General features: G+C 42.3%; 1 protein-coding gene across 1 annotated transcript in view; it reads left to right on the top strand.

Moving 5' to 3' along the window:
• PIBF1 (progesterone immunomodulatory binding factor 1) overlaps positions 1–17,322 on the top strand; it is a 797,165-nt gene that overhangs the window by 559,948 nt on the left and 219,895 nt on the right. Inside the window, exon 15 of the mRNA XM_086933412.1 lies at positions 10,206–10,336. Coding sequence (XP_086789538.1) covers positions 10,206–10,336 — 131 coding nt within the window. The remainder of the gene's footprint in view (positions 1–10,205; positions 10,337–17,322) is intronic.

Raw genomic sequence — 17,322 nt, 5'->3', positions numbered from 1 at the left:
CCGAGAGACCCTATGACAGCATTATTCTTAGACGCAGAGAAAGCGTTCAATAGGGTTTCCTGGGATTACCTCTTGATCGTAATGAAGTGGTATGGCATAGGGGAAGGCTTCATAAAGGCTATCCAGACCCTGTATAGAGAACCTACAGCCAGAATTAGAGTGAATAGAGGGCACTCTGCTCTGATTAAGATTTGCAGGGGGAATAGTCAGGGCTGCTCCTCCTCCCCCCTGTTGTTTGCACTTTATATGGACCTGTTGCTCTGAAACTCTAGAAGCTAACCCTAATATTCCTTCACTAAGTGTAAACGGTAAGGAGTTTAAAACCTTGGCTTACGCGGATGACGTGGCTATTTTAACATCAAGCCCTATTATAGCTATTAGAGAGGTGGAACTTGAAGCTGAGCAATTTGGCCAGGTCTCAGGCTACAGACTTAACAGTGCTAAGACACAGATTGTTAAAAATTCCCATACATGCTGTAATGATGTTCAGGTCATTAGCTCAGCAGTATATCTAGGGATTGAGAAATCTGCAGAGCTGGACAGGGCGGTGGAGCAGAACATTGCTCCTCTAAAGACAAGAGTAAGGTCAGATCTTGAAAGAATGAATAACCTTCATTTATCCCTAGTTGGGTGCACCAACGTTATTAAAATGTTGATTTTGCCCAAATTTCTTTACTTTTTTAGAGCTATCCCCCTATATTTTGAGGGTAAATGGTTTCATGCACTAGAGTTCATTTTAAATAGGTTTATTTTTGTCACATGGTAAAACAAGAAGGGCATATAGGTTTAGTTCTCTTCCAAGAGAGAAAGGTGGATGGGGGCGCCCCGGATTTTAGGTTATATTATTGGGCGGCGGCATTACAATACATGCAGGGTTTGATTGGAGGTGCTGGAGGAGACCAAAGGATTACTAGCACTTCTACAGACGTCTATGCAGTGGTTTTGGGAGCAGAGGTGGAAAACTGTTTTTTAAATTGTACTGATTGTGCATAATTTAAAAGGACCAGGTTTAAAACAGTCAATGCTGCTGTCAAGATTTGGGCTGCATTTCTGAAAAAATGCGGGCTGGAGAGATTTAATAGGTATACACGGTTGTAAAGAAATAGATCTTTTCCAGAGGCAGTTTTTGCGGACTCCGTTATGGCTGGTTGGGCCAATAAAGGGATAGTACAAATCAGGGATCTTGTGGAACTAGGGGGGGGGGGTTGTACAGTTCACAGAATTAATATCTAAATACCATATAGGCAGTAGGAGTTTTTTTTAAATACCTACAAGTTAGGAGTTTCTTGAGCACTAAGCAGGGCGGATCTGCAGGCTTTGGCAATAACGAAATTCTTGACAAAATAGGGAAAGGGGGTGATTGTACGATTCGTAGTTTTTATGCATGTTTAGCAGCAGGGAAACCGGATGATCTTTGTAAATACGGTGTTAAATGGGCACAGAAACTGAGTATCGAAACACACTGGTTCCAGGAATCACTAGACTTAGGCTGTACGGTCCTTTGCTCTGGCCCGCTCCAGGCACAGCACTATACAACATTATATTCCCTTTACTACACCCCTGCCAGGTTAGCACAGTGGGGCAGCACCTCGGGGATTAGCTGTCCACGATGTAACTTCCAAGAAGCGGATATTGTTCACATCTTTGCCACCTGCCCTCAACTTCATACGCTTATTCAAGATCTGGAGGTATTTTTAGATAGATCAGTAGGAATTCAAGTTGTACTTACACCGACTTTGATACTGCTAGGGGTCAGCCCAGACTCTGATATCCCTCATTGGGAATTTATGTTTGTAGCTATGGCAGTCTATAGATTAGGTATAGCTAGGGCCTGGTTGGATAAAAGACCCCCGGTACTACAACAATGGTTGGCAAGTCTTCTGGCTGCTTATAATCTAGAAAAAGCAATTTATGCACGGAAAGGCAAGGGAGGGAGACAATTAGGATTGAGAATCTGGGACCCTATACGGAGATGGAAGGAGGGATTGGAGTTGGCTTGACTGTTTGGAATAATTTCCCACTATGTCTTTTATACCCTGTTTGTTCTCTTTTTCTAATTACTCTCTCTCCTATCAATATTGTTTTCTCTTCGCATATGGTGTAATATGTAGAAGAGAGCTTTCTTAGGTTGGAAATTCGCCCCCGGAAGCATATTGCCCATGCTGTAATACGGACTGCATGCAATTTATTTCTTATTGTATAAAAGCCTATGTTAATTTGATTATTAATTTGATTGTACCATAAGTATGTTGTGCTATGCTATATGACGATTGCTGGATGGAAAGCTAAAAATGTATTTTAATAAAAATATTATAAAAAAAGAAAGATGGAGCTGTGATTGCACCCTAATGTTTTTTGTTGCAATCGAGTGCACTATGCCTGTCTGTGCCAGGTGCCCCTAATTACCGTTCTGCTGCTCCATAAACAATGACAGTGCATTTAATATGTAATCTAGAACCTACATTTATTTTCCATACAGGTTACCTTAGAAAAGCAATGGGATTGGGTACTTGACAGTCTTCATGTTGGCCCCATCCCATGGACACCATACAGAATTTCTGTCCTCAAGGGTACGCAAAATGGGTGGTTTATTCTCTCTCAGCAAGCCCAAATTTTAAACCCACCCCCAAAGGAATCCCTATTTCCTCTCTCTTGCCATGGGGAAGGACTGCAGTATTTGGGCTGTGGGTCAGCTGGCACCCGGGGTACCCTGCCAACCATAGGCATTTAACTAAACCTTGATACCTAAAAGCATCCTGGATGGTGTGACTTGTGTGGATCCTGTGTGCCAGCCAAACCTGGTCCCAAATATTCCAGCTACTCGCATCCCCAGACACATCCCCAGACACATTACAATTCCAAGGGAAAATCTTGATGGAGCCTTATTGTGTTTTGGGGCCTTTCCTGCTGCGGCCGACGCCCTTCCCACAAATTGTACTATTTTACTGGGAGAAGTGTGGGAGCTGAGGGTGTTTGGACTTTTGGCGATCCCTGCAGACTCTGAAATGTTCTCTCTCAGAAAAGTGCATAAAATCTGTGATTTTGTTAGTTTGGTGATTGCAGGACATTCTGGATAAGTAAAAGTGGGAGTATTTCATTTAAGCCACTCCACCCTAGACTCTTCTTGGTGTGTACTTTTTCAGAAATGTCTGGGGTGGTAGATGTCCATGGATGTTGGCTGAAAATGGGCCCAAACACTGCTTGTACTTAAATAAAATATTGAAATTCCAGGATAAAGTCTTGCGGTCTCCATGTTGAGTTTTCAGGTCTTTCCCGTCACCAGGGCTGTTTTTATCGAGCTACACTAATATTTTCAGTGTTAGTTCAGAATTTTTTCTATTGACTAGAAAGAAGTATGTAGAAACTGCAGAAATTGGAAATATAGAATTCCCCTTTGGAAAAATTGTGGTGGAAAAAAATATTTTCCCCCCCACCACTGCCTATTTTACCTACTTCAGATAGCTAGGAACAGGGTGATTTTACCACAGCATACCTTTTGTTGATGCCAAATTTTAGACGAACTCCACAGACTTTCTTGAGCTGCACCATTTTCTATTTTTTCCAGAAAAAAAAACGTTATTCCATTTTGTCCATTTTCTTGATTCTCCTAAGTTAAGCTGCAAACCAATGGTACTTTTAGTATGCCTAACATGCGGAGAACAAAGGGCAAAATTGTTGCCAGGATATCTTATGTGGAAAAAATGCAAGAAGGAAAAACTACATCGAATATGAAAAAGGGTTCCGCAATGAGGTGGAGAAACCTCAGCACTTAAGAGGTTAAACAAAGGAGGAGGGACCAGGCTGAGGAACCTGTTGATTGATTTCAAACCTGGCACTGATTTGTAACATGGTAGCTGTTTACTTTTGCAGGGTGTAAAAAGTGGAAGCAAACCTTTGAGCAGAGTCTTTCAAGTTAACCATGGTTGGTTTTTATACAACAGGCCTGGACAACATTTTTCAAGAGAGCTTTGTTCCCCAACTTAACTAACTTGCAAATAAACAAGGGCGGCTCCTCCGCAATGGCGGAGGAGGGTCAACCCACTGGCTCAGAGCCAGCAGCTGAGAAATAAAACAATATTTTAATATTTTATTTTTCAGCTGCTGGCTGTGCAAGTATGTGCAGGAAGGGGTGGGCCAGGCCATGGGAGATAGGGGGAGGAGCAGTAAGTGCACATGTCAGTTTGGCCGCCTGTCTTGGGCCATCCAAAATGGCATATATACTTAGGTTTCTCCAACTGGGCTGTATTGCACAGCTGGGTTGGAGAAACGGCATAGACTCCCTGTGCCTGATCGAGACTTGATCCATGCCTCTCAGGCCAATCCACATGCTGTTCTTATGCCTGAGAGCAGTGCAGGGGTTGGATGGGGAATCTCTAATGCTGGTACAGGGACTGCTAGGACCAGGAAGTGGAAGCAGAGGAGCTCTAGGCGACCGTCAGCACCAGGTATTTGTTCTTATTACTAACACCCTTGCACATTTTCCCCACCCTACCATTCTAAATCACTGTCCCCCACCACTGCAAATGAAGCTAACAGAAAATGGTCAAACTTTGCTTCCAGTTTCCACAAAGCTGTGTTGCAAGGAGTGCTCGTTTGATGAACTACCCTTTGTGATACCCTAATCCCACCCGCACCATCACCGCTAATGAAAGTCATCATCAAACTGAAAAAAAATCCAGGACAAGGATCTTCTTACAGATATCGAAGAGGCCTTTCATGCAGGTGCTGTGGTGTCCTGATTTCTTCTCCAGGCTTCAAGACCGGATACTCAACTAAAACCTTCCACCATTGTCCATGAAGCCCTAGTGTCTAAATTCTTTCAAAATGGGGATCTGATCTATTTGTAGACTGAACCCGAAAGAAATGTCCATACAATCATTTTTATTGAAAATATACACAGTTTATTCATGCAAATAAGTAGTTGCCAGTCCCCAAAGCCTAAACTCTAATCCAATGTTCAGTGCCAATTTTATTATTTTAAGAATAGTAAGTATCCAGTCATACCTTCAGTGCTCATGTCACACCTTAAATTTACTAGTTATGTCAGGAAATCAGATTGATACGGCTAAGGGTTTCATTAAGCATAGAAGAAACATCTATATTTTTAACCACAAAATATCAAACCTCAATTTTCAGATAGGCTGCCCAGCTCATACACTTCACTCAAACCACTAGCTTTTCTGATTTAAATGGTGCCAACTCATTATGCATTGCTCCTGCTCAACCTTTTTTGTTTTGTTTCTTCTTCAGGCCTCTTATAAAGCTTGTGTCCTTCGATCCGTATTTTTAAGAATACATTGTATTCTTACTTTGCAGTGGTAAGGTCTCAGACCCTACTTAGCTCAATATTAAACTTTGCACGACATCATCATAATTCCCAGGGCCTCTCTGTGGCCAAATCTTCCAGGACAGGATCCAATATAGTGTTTTGGGATAGAGAGAATATACATTTCTACACCGTATCTGCACCACGTATTCATCAAACAGAATAACACTTCTGAAAAATTCCACCCATTCCCTTTCATCTTGCAGACGCCCTGGATACATCTCCCTTCTATATGATTTATGTTTATTGTCTGGAGACTCATCAGTGTATATTCCTTGTACTGCAGGGCTGCTGTTCCTTGGTAGTCTCCCATGCCAGGCCATAATGTCTTTCCAGGTTCTCCACACTATTGAATCTCCTCGAGCACCCCCTCCCTTCAAAAACTACTTATTCTGCTTCCATGCACACACCCAATCACTCTTAAGCTGTGGTATTAAAATGTATGCCCATGTTTTTCCATCCATACTGAATTGATGCCTGCTTAATTTTGTCTATACAGATGAAGAGTAATTCTGCCTAATGAGAAAATTTCTGATCTTGCATATTTGGGCAATTGATTACATAGCTGAAAAGACAAACAAACAAATTTCCACTATACTGGTAGATTCCAATGACTTGTGATCCTTTCTGGAAGGGATGCGTAAGCCATAACATTTGTTTATACGATATAGTAAACAATACGTACACCGGCATAGAGTTGATGATGCAATATAGATTTTGGCCTGTGAACCAATGTCTAATTTCTAAGATATTCTCTGTTTATTCATTATTGTACTAGAAATAGAGGCACAACTATACAAAGAGACATACAGACACTAATGAAAGGTCCAACCTCCTGAAGATCATTGTGTAGTCGCACAGGTTGATGTAGCTTAATCCATGCAGCAAACCTAAATCAAATTGAAGATGCTAATAACAGCATGGAGAGAACAATAGCAGCAAAGAGGATAAATGAATCATGAATTAAAGTACATAAAATCCATCCTCAAAGTAAATAGAAATAGGGTTTAATTGCATAGACACTGGCCTAGTTGAAACCAAGAGAGATGGCCACCCCAGCATTCTTGAAACAGAGGGAGAAGATATTTGGGACTGTCTGGGAATACATGCCATTTTTAGGTCGAGCATAGGCAACGCATGTGCTGCTCTGCGAGGCATGCTGTATTAAGGTATGGCATAGAAGCTTCACCCATTTTCCGGCCATCTTTTCAATTGGCTCCTGTTACTGTTCTTTTCAAATCATTGATTTTCATATGTGAATAGACTTAGTAGTCTCTCCTTGGTACAGATTTGTCTGCATTTGTAACCTCCCATAACGACTGGACTTTTTACTTGTGTTCTTACACGGTTTGCTTTATCTAGTCGGTAACCACTATTTTCTTTAATGATCTTCCCTCTTCCACCCACAACTTTGCAGCACACCGGAACCTTTTATATTGTTATTAGTCATGTATTTTTTCATTTCCAGCGTGGTCCACTTTAACTATAGGGGCTGCGCACATTTAATAATTTAATTTACAGCGCGGTCTGCTTTCACTTAGGCGGCAGCGCTTATGTAATTTACAGAGCAACTGCTTTCACTTTAGCAGCAATGCTACAAAAGCTTTTTCTTTCTTTCTTTAATTTGACACTTTGTGTAAAATCGCCCCATACGTGCTTTCAATTTAATGTTGGCCACGCCCCTTTCTTTAGGCGTTGCTCAATGTAACCTCAATACAGCGAGCACCATAACGACTGGAATTTTTACTTGTGTTCTTTCACGGTCTGCTTCATCTAGTTGGTGAGCACTATTTTCTTTAATGATCTACCCCATTCCACCAACGTCACAGCCCACCACCACCTTTTATATTGTTATTAGTCATATATTTTTTCATTTCCAACGTGGTCCACTTTAACTATAGTGGCTGCGCTCATTTAATTATTTAATTTAGGGCACGGTCTGCTTTCACATCAACGGACGCACATATTTATTTACTTAATTTACAGTGCCGGTCGCTTTCATTTTAGTGGCCACGCTTATTTATTTTATTTACAGGGCAACCGCTTTCACTTTAGCAGCCGTGCTATAAAAGCTTTCTTTCTTAATTTATCTTTACACTTTGTGTAGAAGTGCCCCATACTTGATTTCACTTTAATGTTCGGTGCACTCCTTTCTTTAGACGTTACTCACTGTAACCTGAATACAACGAGCACCGTCTAAAGAAAGGAGCGCTGCCACCAATAAAGTGGTCTCACATTTGCGAGAATTTGAGCTCTTAGCATTTGAAATGACATTTGCCTTTTTATATATGTTTTGCTTTGAAAAACACATACATAAAAGGCATTATCATTAACCGTGCCAATTGCTTAAAATCCCTTAATTGCGAGACCTATTGCATTGAAAATGCTTGTTATAACTTATTGTGAGGTGCACACTGATATGACTAACCTGGAGGATAGACTTAAAATTAGGGAGATATTAGCCAAATGGTGCAAGAGAGCCATTCTTCTGTAGAATTTAGCATGCAGATATGTATATGGTTTGAAAAGCTCTTCTGATAACTACTAGATAGGTGGATTCTTCCGATCACATCAACTTAGACACTCACAATACAGTTGTCCCATCCAACAAATATCTAAATAAATGTGCATCTTATTGGCCAATGTTCCCAGTAAACCAGAAAGTTATATTTTTGATAAATAATCTGCAAATAGGCTTGTCACCCTGCGAGTCTTAATAACTTTTACATATTTTTAAAAAATATTCTACTTTGTATATTGCTTAATACGGAATACCTAAGGCATGGGTGAGGAAAGTCGCTCAGAAATCAGGAAATCAGTTTGGCAGTAGGTATACTACTGGACGTTGCATCACACTGGCCCCTCAATTGGAACATTGTGTTTCAAAAGTTTCAATACTGGCACCTCTGCAATACTACCAAAAATCCAATTTAATTGCTTCCGAAATGCGAAGAAAATTTGCAGCAGGGGAGAGAGCTTTATAATGAGAGTAGTGCAAATGCACCTTCAGCTTTGGGGGGTTAATACGTTTCTACTGACAATTCACCAGTGTTGCTTGGCCTTGATAGACTTACCATGACGCATTTTGTCTGCAAATGCAAAAAAAACAGTTGATGGACAGAATGCAGAACAATGTCATACATTCACCCCAGTACAGAGATCTGGGCCTAAATCCATCGTTTCTTTGCACTCCACACCACCCCAGGTCAGACATGGCCATATGCAAATCAGCCTTGACCCTGTGCCTCATGGGAACAGTCCAGCCCGAACTGCCAAGCCATGTCTTTCCTGGACCGGAATCAAGCATCCTAGGACCGGTTTCTGGCTATCAGCCGTCTTCAGCCAGGATAGCTTGACTCCAGTGGTGTGGAGAGCATGGGACTCACGTCTGAGCATACCCATCCCACTCGGGGTGACAAATGCAAAAAAAACAGTTGATGGACAGAATGCAGAACAATGTCATACATTCACCCCAGTACAGAGATCTGGGCCTAAATCCATCGTTTCTTTGCACTCCACACCACCCCAGGTCAGGCATGGCCATATGCAAATCAGCCTTGACCCTGTGCCTCATGGGAACAGTCCAGCCCGAACTGCCGAGCCATGTCTTTCCTGGACCGGAATCAAGCATCCTAGGACCGGTTTCTGGCTATCAGCCGTCTTCAGCCAGGATAGCTTGACTCCAGTGGTGTGGAGACCATGGGACTCACGTCTGAGCATACCCATCCCACTCGGGGTGAAAAATGCAAAACAAAATGCTTGTTTCCAGTCCAGGGAGGACCTGGCTTGGCAGTTTGGGCTGGACTGTTCCCATGGGGCACAGGGTCAAGACTGATTTGCATATGGCTGGGTTCAAACTGGAATGGCATGGTGAGCAAAAAAACGATGGATTTGGGCCCAGATCTCTGTACTGGGGTGAATGTATGACATTGTTCTGCATTCTGTCCATCACCTGTTGTTTTTTGCATTTTGTCTGCAAGGCAGCTTCTGTCGTACCTGCAGGAGTCTGCTAAGGAGAGGAGGAGAAACCTGTTTTCATGACCTATATCCTGGAGGCATGGATCCCTAAATATATCCAGACTCACTTCTTTAGTATGGGGAAGGTGTGTCCTATACCACACTAACAGACTAAAAGTCTGCCAGTTGATCTTAAAAGTAGACCCTATGTCCAATGTTAAAATGCACTGTTGTATATTGTTGGACTACCTGGGAACTGACCCCTCTCCAACTCACTCATGCTCCCTTGCTATGACAATCCAGAAGATCTACAACCACTTTATACACAGAAGCCAGTCCTTCAAGGTACAAATCTGCATACTTTCAAACATGTTGAAAGCTCCTTTGAGAACTTTCTGCAACTTGGCCACCTCTAAGAAGATCCTAAAAGCAGTTCTTTTCTGGAAAGCCTTTCATGACTGATGTATTCTCCTTAGACCAATCCAGCCATCCTCATCAGGGATCTGATGAAACGCGAGTCCTAAATAATGCAGTAAGGCTCTTCTTCACCACAAGGGACCAGACAGTGCACACATTGCCTATCTTAAAAGCGACATTCTTGCTTAGAAGAACCTCTGGCCACCACATATATTCCTGCAAAGTAGCCAGAAAGTTTCTTGCTTGGACTTAATAAAACAGAAACATTTAATTTCTTTCATGCCTTCCTTTGCAGATAGAGTTAGAGTAATAACAGAAAACTATGCACTTGTATAAAGAGTACTCAAAGATTTTTACTACGTAGCGGGGTGAACGTGTTGTGGGCCTATTGTTGATATGTCTGAAAAGAAAAATAATTGATAAACATATAAAAACGATGCAAGTTCTGCATTGGTCATTGGTGTGAACACTTTTTTTGAAAATAATTTTTTTTTGTCATTTGTAGCTTGACAGAGCAAATTCCTTGTTGAATGAAGCACAGCAACCATACAGATACCTCATTGAGTCTGTCCGTCAGCGGGATGCTCAGATCAGTTCCCAGAATGAACGAGTTTTGCAGCTTGAAAAGCAAGTCAGGTAAGTGCAAGTGCATTCCACCTTTGCAGTTATTTACAAACACAGGTGAAGTGCTATGTTGGTTAGTTGATGCCGCTGGGTGCATGAACCTGAGACTAGGGTTTTTCAGGCTATGTGTTGACAGAACTAGCCAGTCCCTTGCACAGTTTCCTGCTTTTTATTAATTTACTGCAGTATTTGTAGCACAGCCTATTCAACTTGGAGCAATGTGCAAGTTAAAACAGAAGGCGTATATCGCAAAAGCATAGCTTAGTGCAAGGGAATCAAGAGAGAAACTATGACAAAAATGTGGCTTTTGACGCTATTATGGTACATCAACAGAAAGGTTTGAGGGCCTTAGATCTCTTAGGAGAAAGTTACCTAGTGTTGGCGCGCCTGTGGAGTCTTTTGCGTTTTGACTCTCTGGAGCTTTCGCCTCACCCAGCATGGGCCTCCTGCTACTGCTAAAGTGGCTTGAGACCCTCATGGGAGAGTATTTGCGCTTTATAAGATTATTGATCGATTAAAGCAAGCTTTTCATGAAGGGGCACTCTGTGGTGATGCTGGATCACTTGTAGAATATGAATAGGATTTTGGAATTATTCTTATTATTGGAATTGGTCTAATTGTATGTCCTCGCCACACCTGAGATTAGTTAGGTTCCAGAATAAATAACCTCTCTTAGTGTAGTTAAAATACTATCACCACTACCACTATTCCGCAGCTCCCTTCAGGAAGCCCCATGCTGGGGTCAAGGACAGCACCTGCCGCCGCTGCGAATGGTGCTAAGCGAACTGTGAATTGAGTACCTGACGCTGTTTCAAGAGTTCACTTTTGGGAGCCCCGGGGATACCAAGGGGACATGCCTCGGTCCCAAGACCCTGATGCCAATTCTCATCTGTCTGAATGAAGAGCAATACGAATCTCTGCTCTTCTGGAAATTTAACATCCTGAACTTTGTTGAACGGTGGGATGGACTCTCCGCTAAGGACAAACCAAGCGGGTCTGATTGAGCATGGAAGCTGTTCACTTTGCAGTGTGTAAAAGGTGGAAGCAGAACCTCCTAACATAACCATGGTTGGGTTCTAAACAGTCCCGCGCAACATTTCTCAAGAGTGTTCTGTTCCCCAACTTAACTAATTTATACATGAAGATTACAGAAAATGCCCAGACTTTGCTTCCAGTTTCCACAAAGCTGTGTCGCAAGGAGTGCTCATTTGAAGAGCGGTCTTTGTGATTCCCTAACGCAACGCACACCATGACTGCTAATGAGTCATCATCAAACTGAAAACTCCAGGACAAAGATGATTCTGATCACTCAAAAATAACCTAGCATGGGCGGTTTTTGGATCGCCTTACAGATTTCAAAGAGGCCTCACATGAAGGTGCTGTGGTGTCCTGATCTCTTCTCCAGGCTTCAAGACCGGATTCTCCACCGCAGTCTTCCATCGTTGTGCATGAAGCCCTAGTGTATAAATTCCTTCTATATGGTGATCTGATCTGTTTGAAGACTGTATAGACCTTTCTTTTGGCTCAATTTTTTTTTATTGAATATAACCACAGCTTACTTACACAAATAAGGAGTTGCATGCCCCCAAAGCCTAACACTTAACGCAAAGTTCAGTGCTAATTTTAATATTTTAAGAACAGTAATGATTCGGTTATAACTCCAGTGCTCTTGTTACATCTTCAGTTTGCTAGTTATATAAGGGAGTCAGAGGAATATAGGTTAGGGTTTCATTAAGCATCTATATTTTGAACCACACCCAAATATAACCTCAGTTTTCAAATATGTTGCTTGGCTCATACATTGCACGCTAGCCACTAGATTTTATGATAAATGGTGCAAACTCATCACACATCGCTCCTTATCAACTTGTACGTTTTTTTTCCTTTTCAGATCAATTGTGAAGCTTGGGTCCCTCAACCTGTTTTTTTAAGATTAAATTGTGGTTTCCCGTTGCAGTGGTAAGACCTCAGACCCTACTTAGCTCAATATTAAACTTTGTTGGACACCATCCAAATTCCTATGGCCCCTTTTTGGCAAAATCATCAAGGACAGAAACCAATGTAGCATTTTGGGATAGTGACAATATGTTTAGATTTTTTTAAAGGCAAAAGGATAGCACTGCTTGTGGAGCAAAGCGCTACCTCTCTGTGCGCTCACCCTTTTGCCAACTCTGGGCTCCCATATTGCTGCAGTGTGACGTCCACCTTGCAGCACTGCTGGATTCTTTAGACACCCTGCTATTAACCCCACAACGCTGGAATGTTCCACCTTAAAGCACTGCCCATTTGTAATTTCCCCCTGCATTAGTCCCTATTTTTGCAATAAGTTGTTCCATAAGCCCACCCTACACTCTCCCAACACTGCTGTCTCTCACCTTTCTTCTTAATCTACACCGTGCCCTACATTCATATTACACACAACCTTCAGTACTCGAGCATATCTCTACGGTTTAGTCTTGCCCTATATTTATGTTCTAACCACTCTAAACTCTGCAGTGCTCTTTTACTACTGCTCTACCCAGTCAACATCACCGAGCCATCGTGCAGTGATCCTACGGTGGCCTGCCTCCTCTCATGCACCATTGTTCTGCTAGCACTGCCCTCTCAGCCTGCAATGGTGCATCTCAGTACAGTTCACCTCCAGTGCAGCAGATCACCCTTCAAAACAGTGCCTGCCTAAGGCAGTGCCAGTTTTGACCATATCCCAACTGTCAACCAACTAAATCACGTTGTCAGTAACCAATGCAGCATAGTTGCTGAGTAAGTTGTGTCGATGGCCACATTGCATTTATAGTACTTTCAAGGCAGCAGTTATTTTAAAAGTATACTCACATTTTATAAGCATCACAATCATTTGCGTCTCTTATTTTAAGGCCCAATATCTTTTATAGTAACTCCTAGAAAGTGATAGACCATTTACATCTAAAATTACAATTCTGTTCTGCAGGTATATTACTTAAGTGTTTCTAGAGGCCTAACACTGAAGGCAGGCTAAACGCGAATACTTAAGACATTTTAGAACATTACTTGGATGCCCCAAATAAATGAGGCACACCTATTAATACAATTAATGTGTACATGCAGGCTTTTATCCGGAGCATCCAACCAAATCAGAATTATTAGTGGTTGGTGACCAACGGGGAGCATGCCATGACCTTATTACCAGTGGAGTCCCCGAGGGTTCCTTACAGCGGCGGCCCCTCTATTAGGGCAGAGGAGCGTCGCCCCTTGCTGCCAGTGCCGCAAAGGTGAAAAATAAAATGGTAATAAATTCAATTTAATGCCATTTTATTTTTCATTTTCCCCAGCCTGAACTGTGTTTGGAGGCTGGGACACTGCTGTTGACTGGCAGCAGGGGAGTGGTACTCTCTCCACCAGTTTACACTGTGCATGTCACTGTGGCTGACATGCACAGTGTAAACCTCTCCACCGGCTGTCTTATACAGCCAGTTGGAGCGCAAGCACAGGTCCCCAGTGCCTAAAGGACCGTCGAGGCATCCCACTCCAGTCAACCTTGACGCTTCTGTCATGCTCCCTGTGGATCATGAGAGAAGCGTCTTGATTGGAAGAGGGGAGCTGGCAGAGGCTGTGCGGGTGGAGCCACTGACTATGAGATGGAGTAGCACCAACGGCAGAGGCAGAAGGTAGGTAAATCTTTTACTTATATTTAAATGTATTTTAATTTACTGACAGACACTGTTGAAAAGTCTTAGTGACTTTAGCCTCAACTCCAGTGTTCACAATCGTGTCCCATTATAAACTGCTTAAAACGGACCACGAGTGAGAGCTTTGTCGTTAAACCTAAGAGCATTGCTGAGTTTTTTTCAGTGCCTGTCCATGCCCCAATTGTTCACCCCACCAATTGAATTGGTGGGCAGCCACCACTGGTTCCTTACTGTCCCCTAATTTTTAACAACTACAAGGAGCTGCTTGGTGCTCAAAAACAAATAATAAGCATCAACATTCACCAGTAGGCCAATGATACACCATTCTCCTTGAAAGTCTAACCTGCTTCAGTCATCCAGTGCCTCAAACAACACTTCCTGCACATCATCCAGACCTAGTTGTCTAGCAGATCGAGCTTAACCCAATCAAGACAGAATTACTTTTAATTTGAAAGAATAATAAGTGGTACAAATCTGGCTCAATTACATGAACCCTAACAGCTTTGAACCTCAACTTTGAGTGCCAAGTCACTTTAACTCATCCTGGAGATCAGCTTTACTCTCAATGAATACATTGCCAAAAAGAACAAAGACAGCCTGGTACCTTCATTCTCTTCTAAAGAAAGTGAAACTATTTCCTCCAGTAAGCAACTTTAGAACTGATGTTCAAGTCCTCTTACTCTCCCATCTGTATCATGATAACGCCCTGCCCCTAACCTTCCAGACTTAATACTGGTACCCCCTTTAGGGCATTCTACGTGCTGTAGGGCATCTGTTTCAGGGTCTGGTGAAATATGATCACATCATTCCTTAAAGTGTGGAATGAAGTCCAATTGGACATCAGAGTCTTCTCCTCGCTTCTTGAGTTCCGCAAGAAGCTGAAAACCTAGCTTGGCAAAACTAAGCACAAAAACCTGCTCAGCGCCAGGATACTCTTGTAGGTGATAGTTTGCTTTGCAAATACTCATACCACAACATCCGGAAGGAATGACATTGGCTCTCCTTGCCAGCCCACGGCATCTTCAAAACCAGCTGAATAATTTGCAAAGCCACCAAGAGCAGCACCCCTGCTTATCATGCAGATAAGCTCACCATCTCTGGTAGTCCTCGGCACACTTGCAACCGGGACACCATCAGCGGCAGACTAAGAAATGTAAAAAAGAAAAAAACAAGGCAGCAGAAGGCTATTTTCATTTATGCATCCAGGATCTGGAACAGGATTCCATCTCCATCAGGACGGCACCAACACTGCTCCAATTTAGCAAAGATTTGAAGATGCTCCTCTTTAAAGACTACTACATCACAATGAAATCATAATCCATAAACCAGCTACCTCTGGTATCACTCGGTCACTTTATGCTTGTCTTTAACCTGTATAGCCTTTTAGCTAGGTTCATGCCATACAAGTACCACCTACATACATACCGGCCTAAACCTTCAGGAGAAAGTGGGGGGTACCGAAAGGCAAACACTGCCTCAAACAAAAAATAACACCCCTTACTGTTTTTTTTGTTGTTGTTTTTTTTGCAAGTCATGAAAAACTCATTGAAAAAACTAAAATCACAGTGTAACTGTGCACAATCAATCGGGTGTACTGTAACAACTTACCCAGAGCGTGCTATACATGTCCAAAGGTGCACTGGCACAAATTTACTCCGGTTGTGTTTTCTAATGAATTCAAACTCTCACCAATTTTAGAAGATTCTGATGTTAACAAAGCTCTAACAGACTACCATTTACTGCTATATTGGCTTTTGACAAGATTGCCCCTACAAAATCTTGTTTTAACTGCAGCCATGGTACACATGTTCCTTGGTATACACCCGTGCTGTGCACTGAAAAAACCCTCTGCAAAAATCATGAGACGCAATGGCGTCCCTCCCCTAATTTAGTTGATAAAGAGGTTTATAGACTAGCCTTGATGAATTATCACTGCAATATAAAACAAGCTTTTGCAATGCATTAGGTTTCGCATTTACGAGAGTTTGAGCGATTGTCATTGTAAATGACAATAGCTTAAATGTTCGCAAATGCAAGACCTATTGAATTGCAAATATATTTTGTTTACATGTGCTCCATGCTGCGTTTTCACATTAATAGAGGCCGTGCCCCTTACATTAGACAAGCCACGTCTAAAGAAGGGAACGCAGCCGCCATTAAAGTGAAAGCGCGGTAAGGGGCGCTTTTACTGAATAAAAGCTTTTGTTTGTCAAGTTGACAAACAAATGTTTTTTTTTTTTGGTAAAAACGCCCCATGCTTTCGTTATACGCGGCTGGGCCAAAGGAAGTGGCATGGCCTCTATTAAAGTGAAAGCGCAGCATAGGGCGCTTGAAAACAACAAAAAAAGTGAATACATCGATTTATTTTTTTTAAAACATGCGGTTGCGTTCGGCACCACAAATAAACCAAAGGCGGTGAAAACAACTTAACAAAATAGTGCTCGGAGGCTGTAATTAAAGCCTACTGAATACCAACACACGAAAGTGGGCCAGTCCTTATGGGAGGTTACAAGATGAGAGAAGACTGTACTAAGGAGGGACTACTAAGCCTATCGACTAATACAAAGGCACAGTTTACAAGGGATAATGACACAAGCCAATGAAAAATATGGACGGAGAGTGGGTGGAGAATCAAGTCCATACCTGACAATAACATGCCTCGAAGAGCAGCACACGCGCTGCACTGGCGTGACCTAAAAAGCACATAAAGCCCACATTTCACTTCAGATCAGTCAGGCGGGCAACTCTTCAAAGGTGCTTTTTAAAGTTCTGAACTCCTTCCTAAACCCGCAAGCCTGTTCTCAGGAGACAGTATTTATGCAAGCTCTTTGTCATTCCCTTACAAAGTACTTTGAAGGAAAGATAAACAAAATATACCAGAGTTCCCCCCCCCCCCCCCCACCACTCCCCCCCCCCAAAAAAAACTGAGCAAGATAGTGATCAAATGTATTCCTATTTTGTTGGCAATGTCCAGATTTTCAGGGTCTCTGGCAGATATTTGCCCATCCCGTATTGCTGCATCTTTAGCTGTTCAACTAGCTCCAGCTGTCAGTTCATTATTCAACTTATCCATCTCTCCTGGGAAATGTCCTTGTACCTGGAAAGCAGTACTGGTTACTACGATTCATAAAAACACGAATCTGTCACTGGACCTTACTAACTATTGTCCTATTTCTCTTCTCCCTCTATTAGGAAAGCTGTTGGAAGGTCAAATTAACACTCAACTCATGGAACATCTTCCATCTAACAAGTTGTTGGACATGTCACAGCCGGGTTATAGACCCATGCACAGCATGGAAACCACATTGGTCGCTTTGACTGACCTAATCAGGT

This window comes from Lissotriton vulgaris, chromosome 8 (genome assembly GCF_964263255.1).
Source record: "Lissotriton vulgaris chromosome 8, aLisVul1.2, whole genome shotgun sequence".
In the NCBI taxonomy this organism is placed as follows: domain Eukaryota; kingdom Metazoa; phylum Chordata; class Amphibia; order Caudata; family Salamandridae; genus Lissotriton; species Lissotriton vulgaris.
Note: the sequence above shows the minus strand (reverse complement) of the source record. Positions and strands in the feature narration are given on the sequence as shown.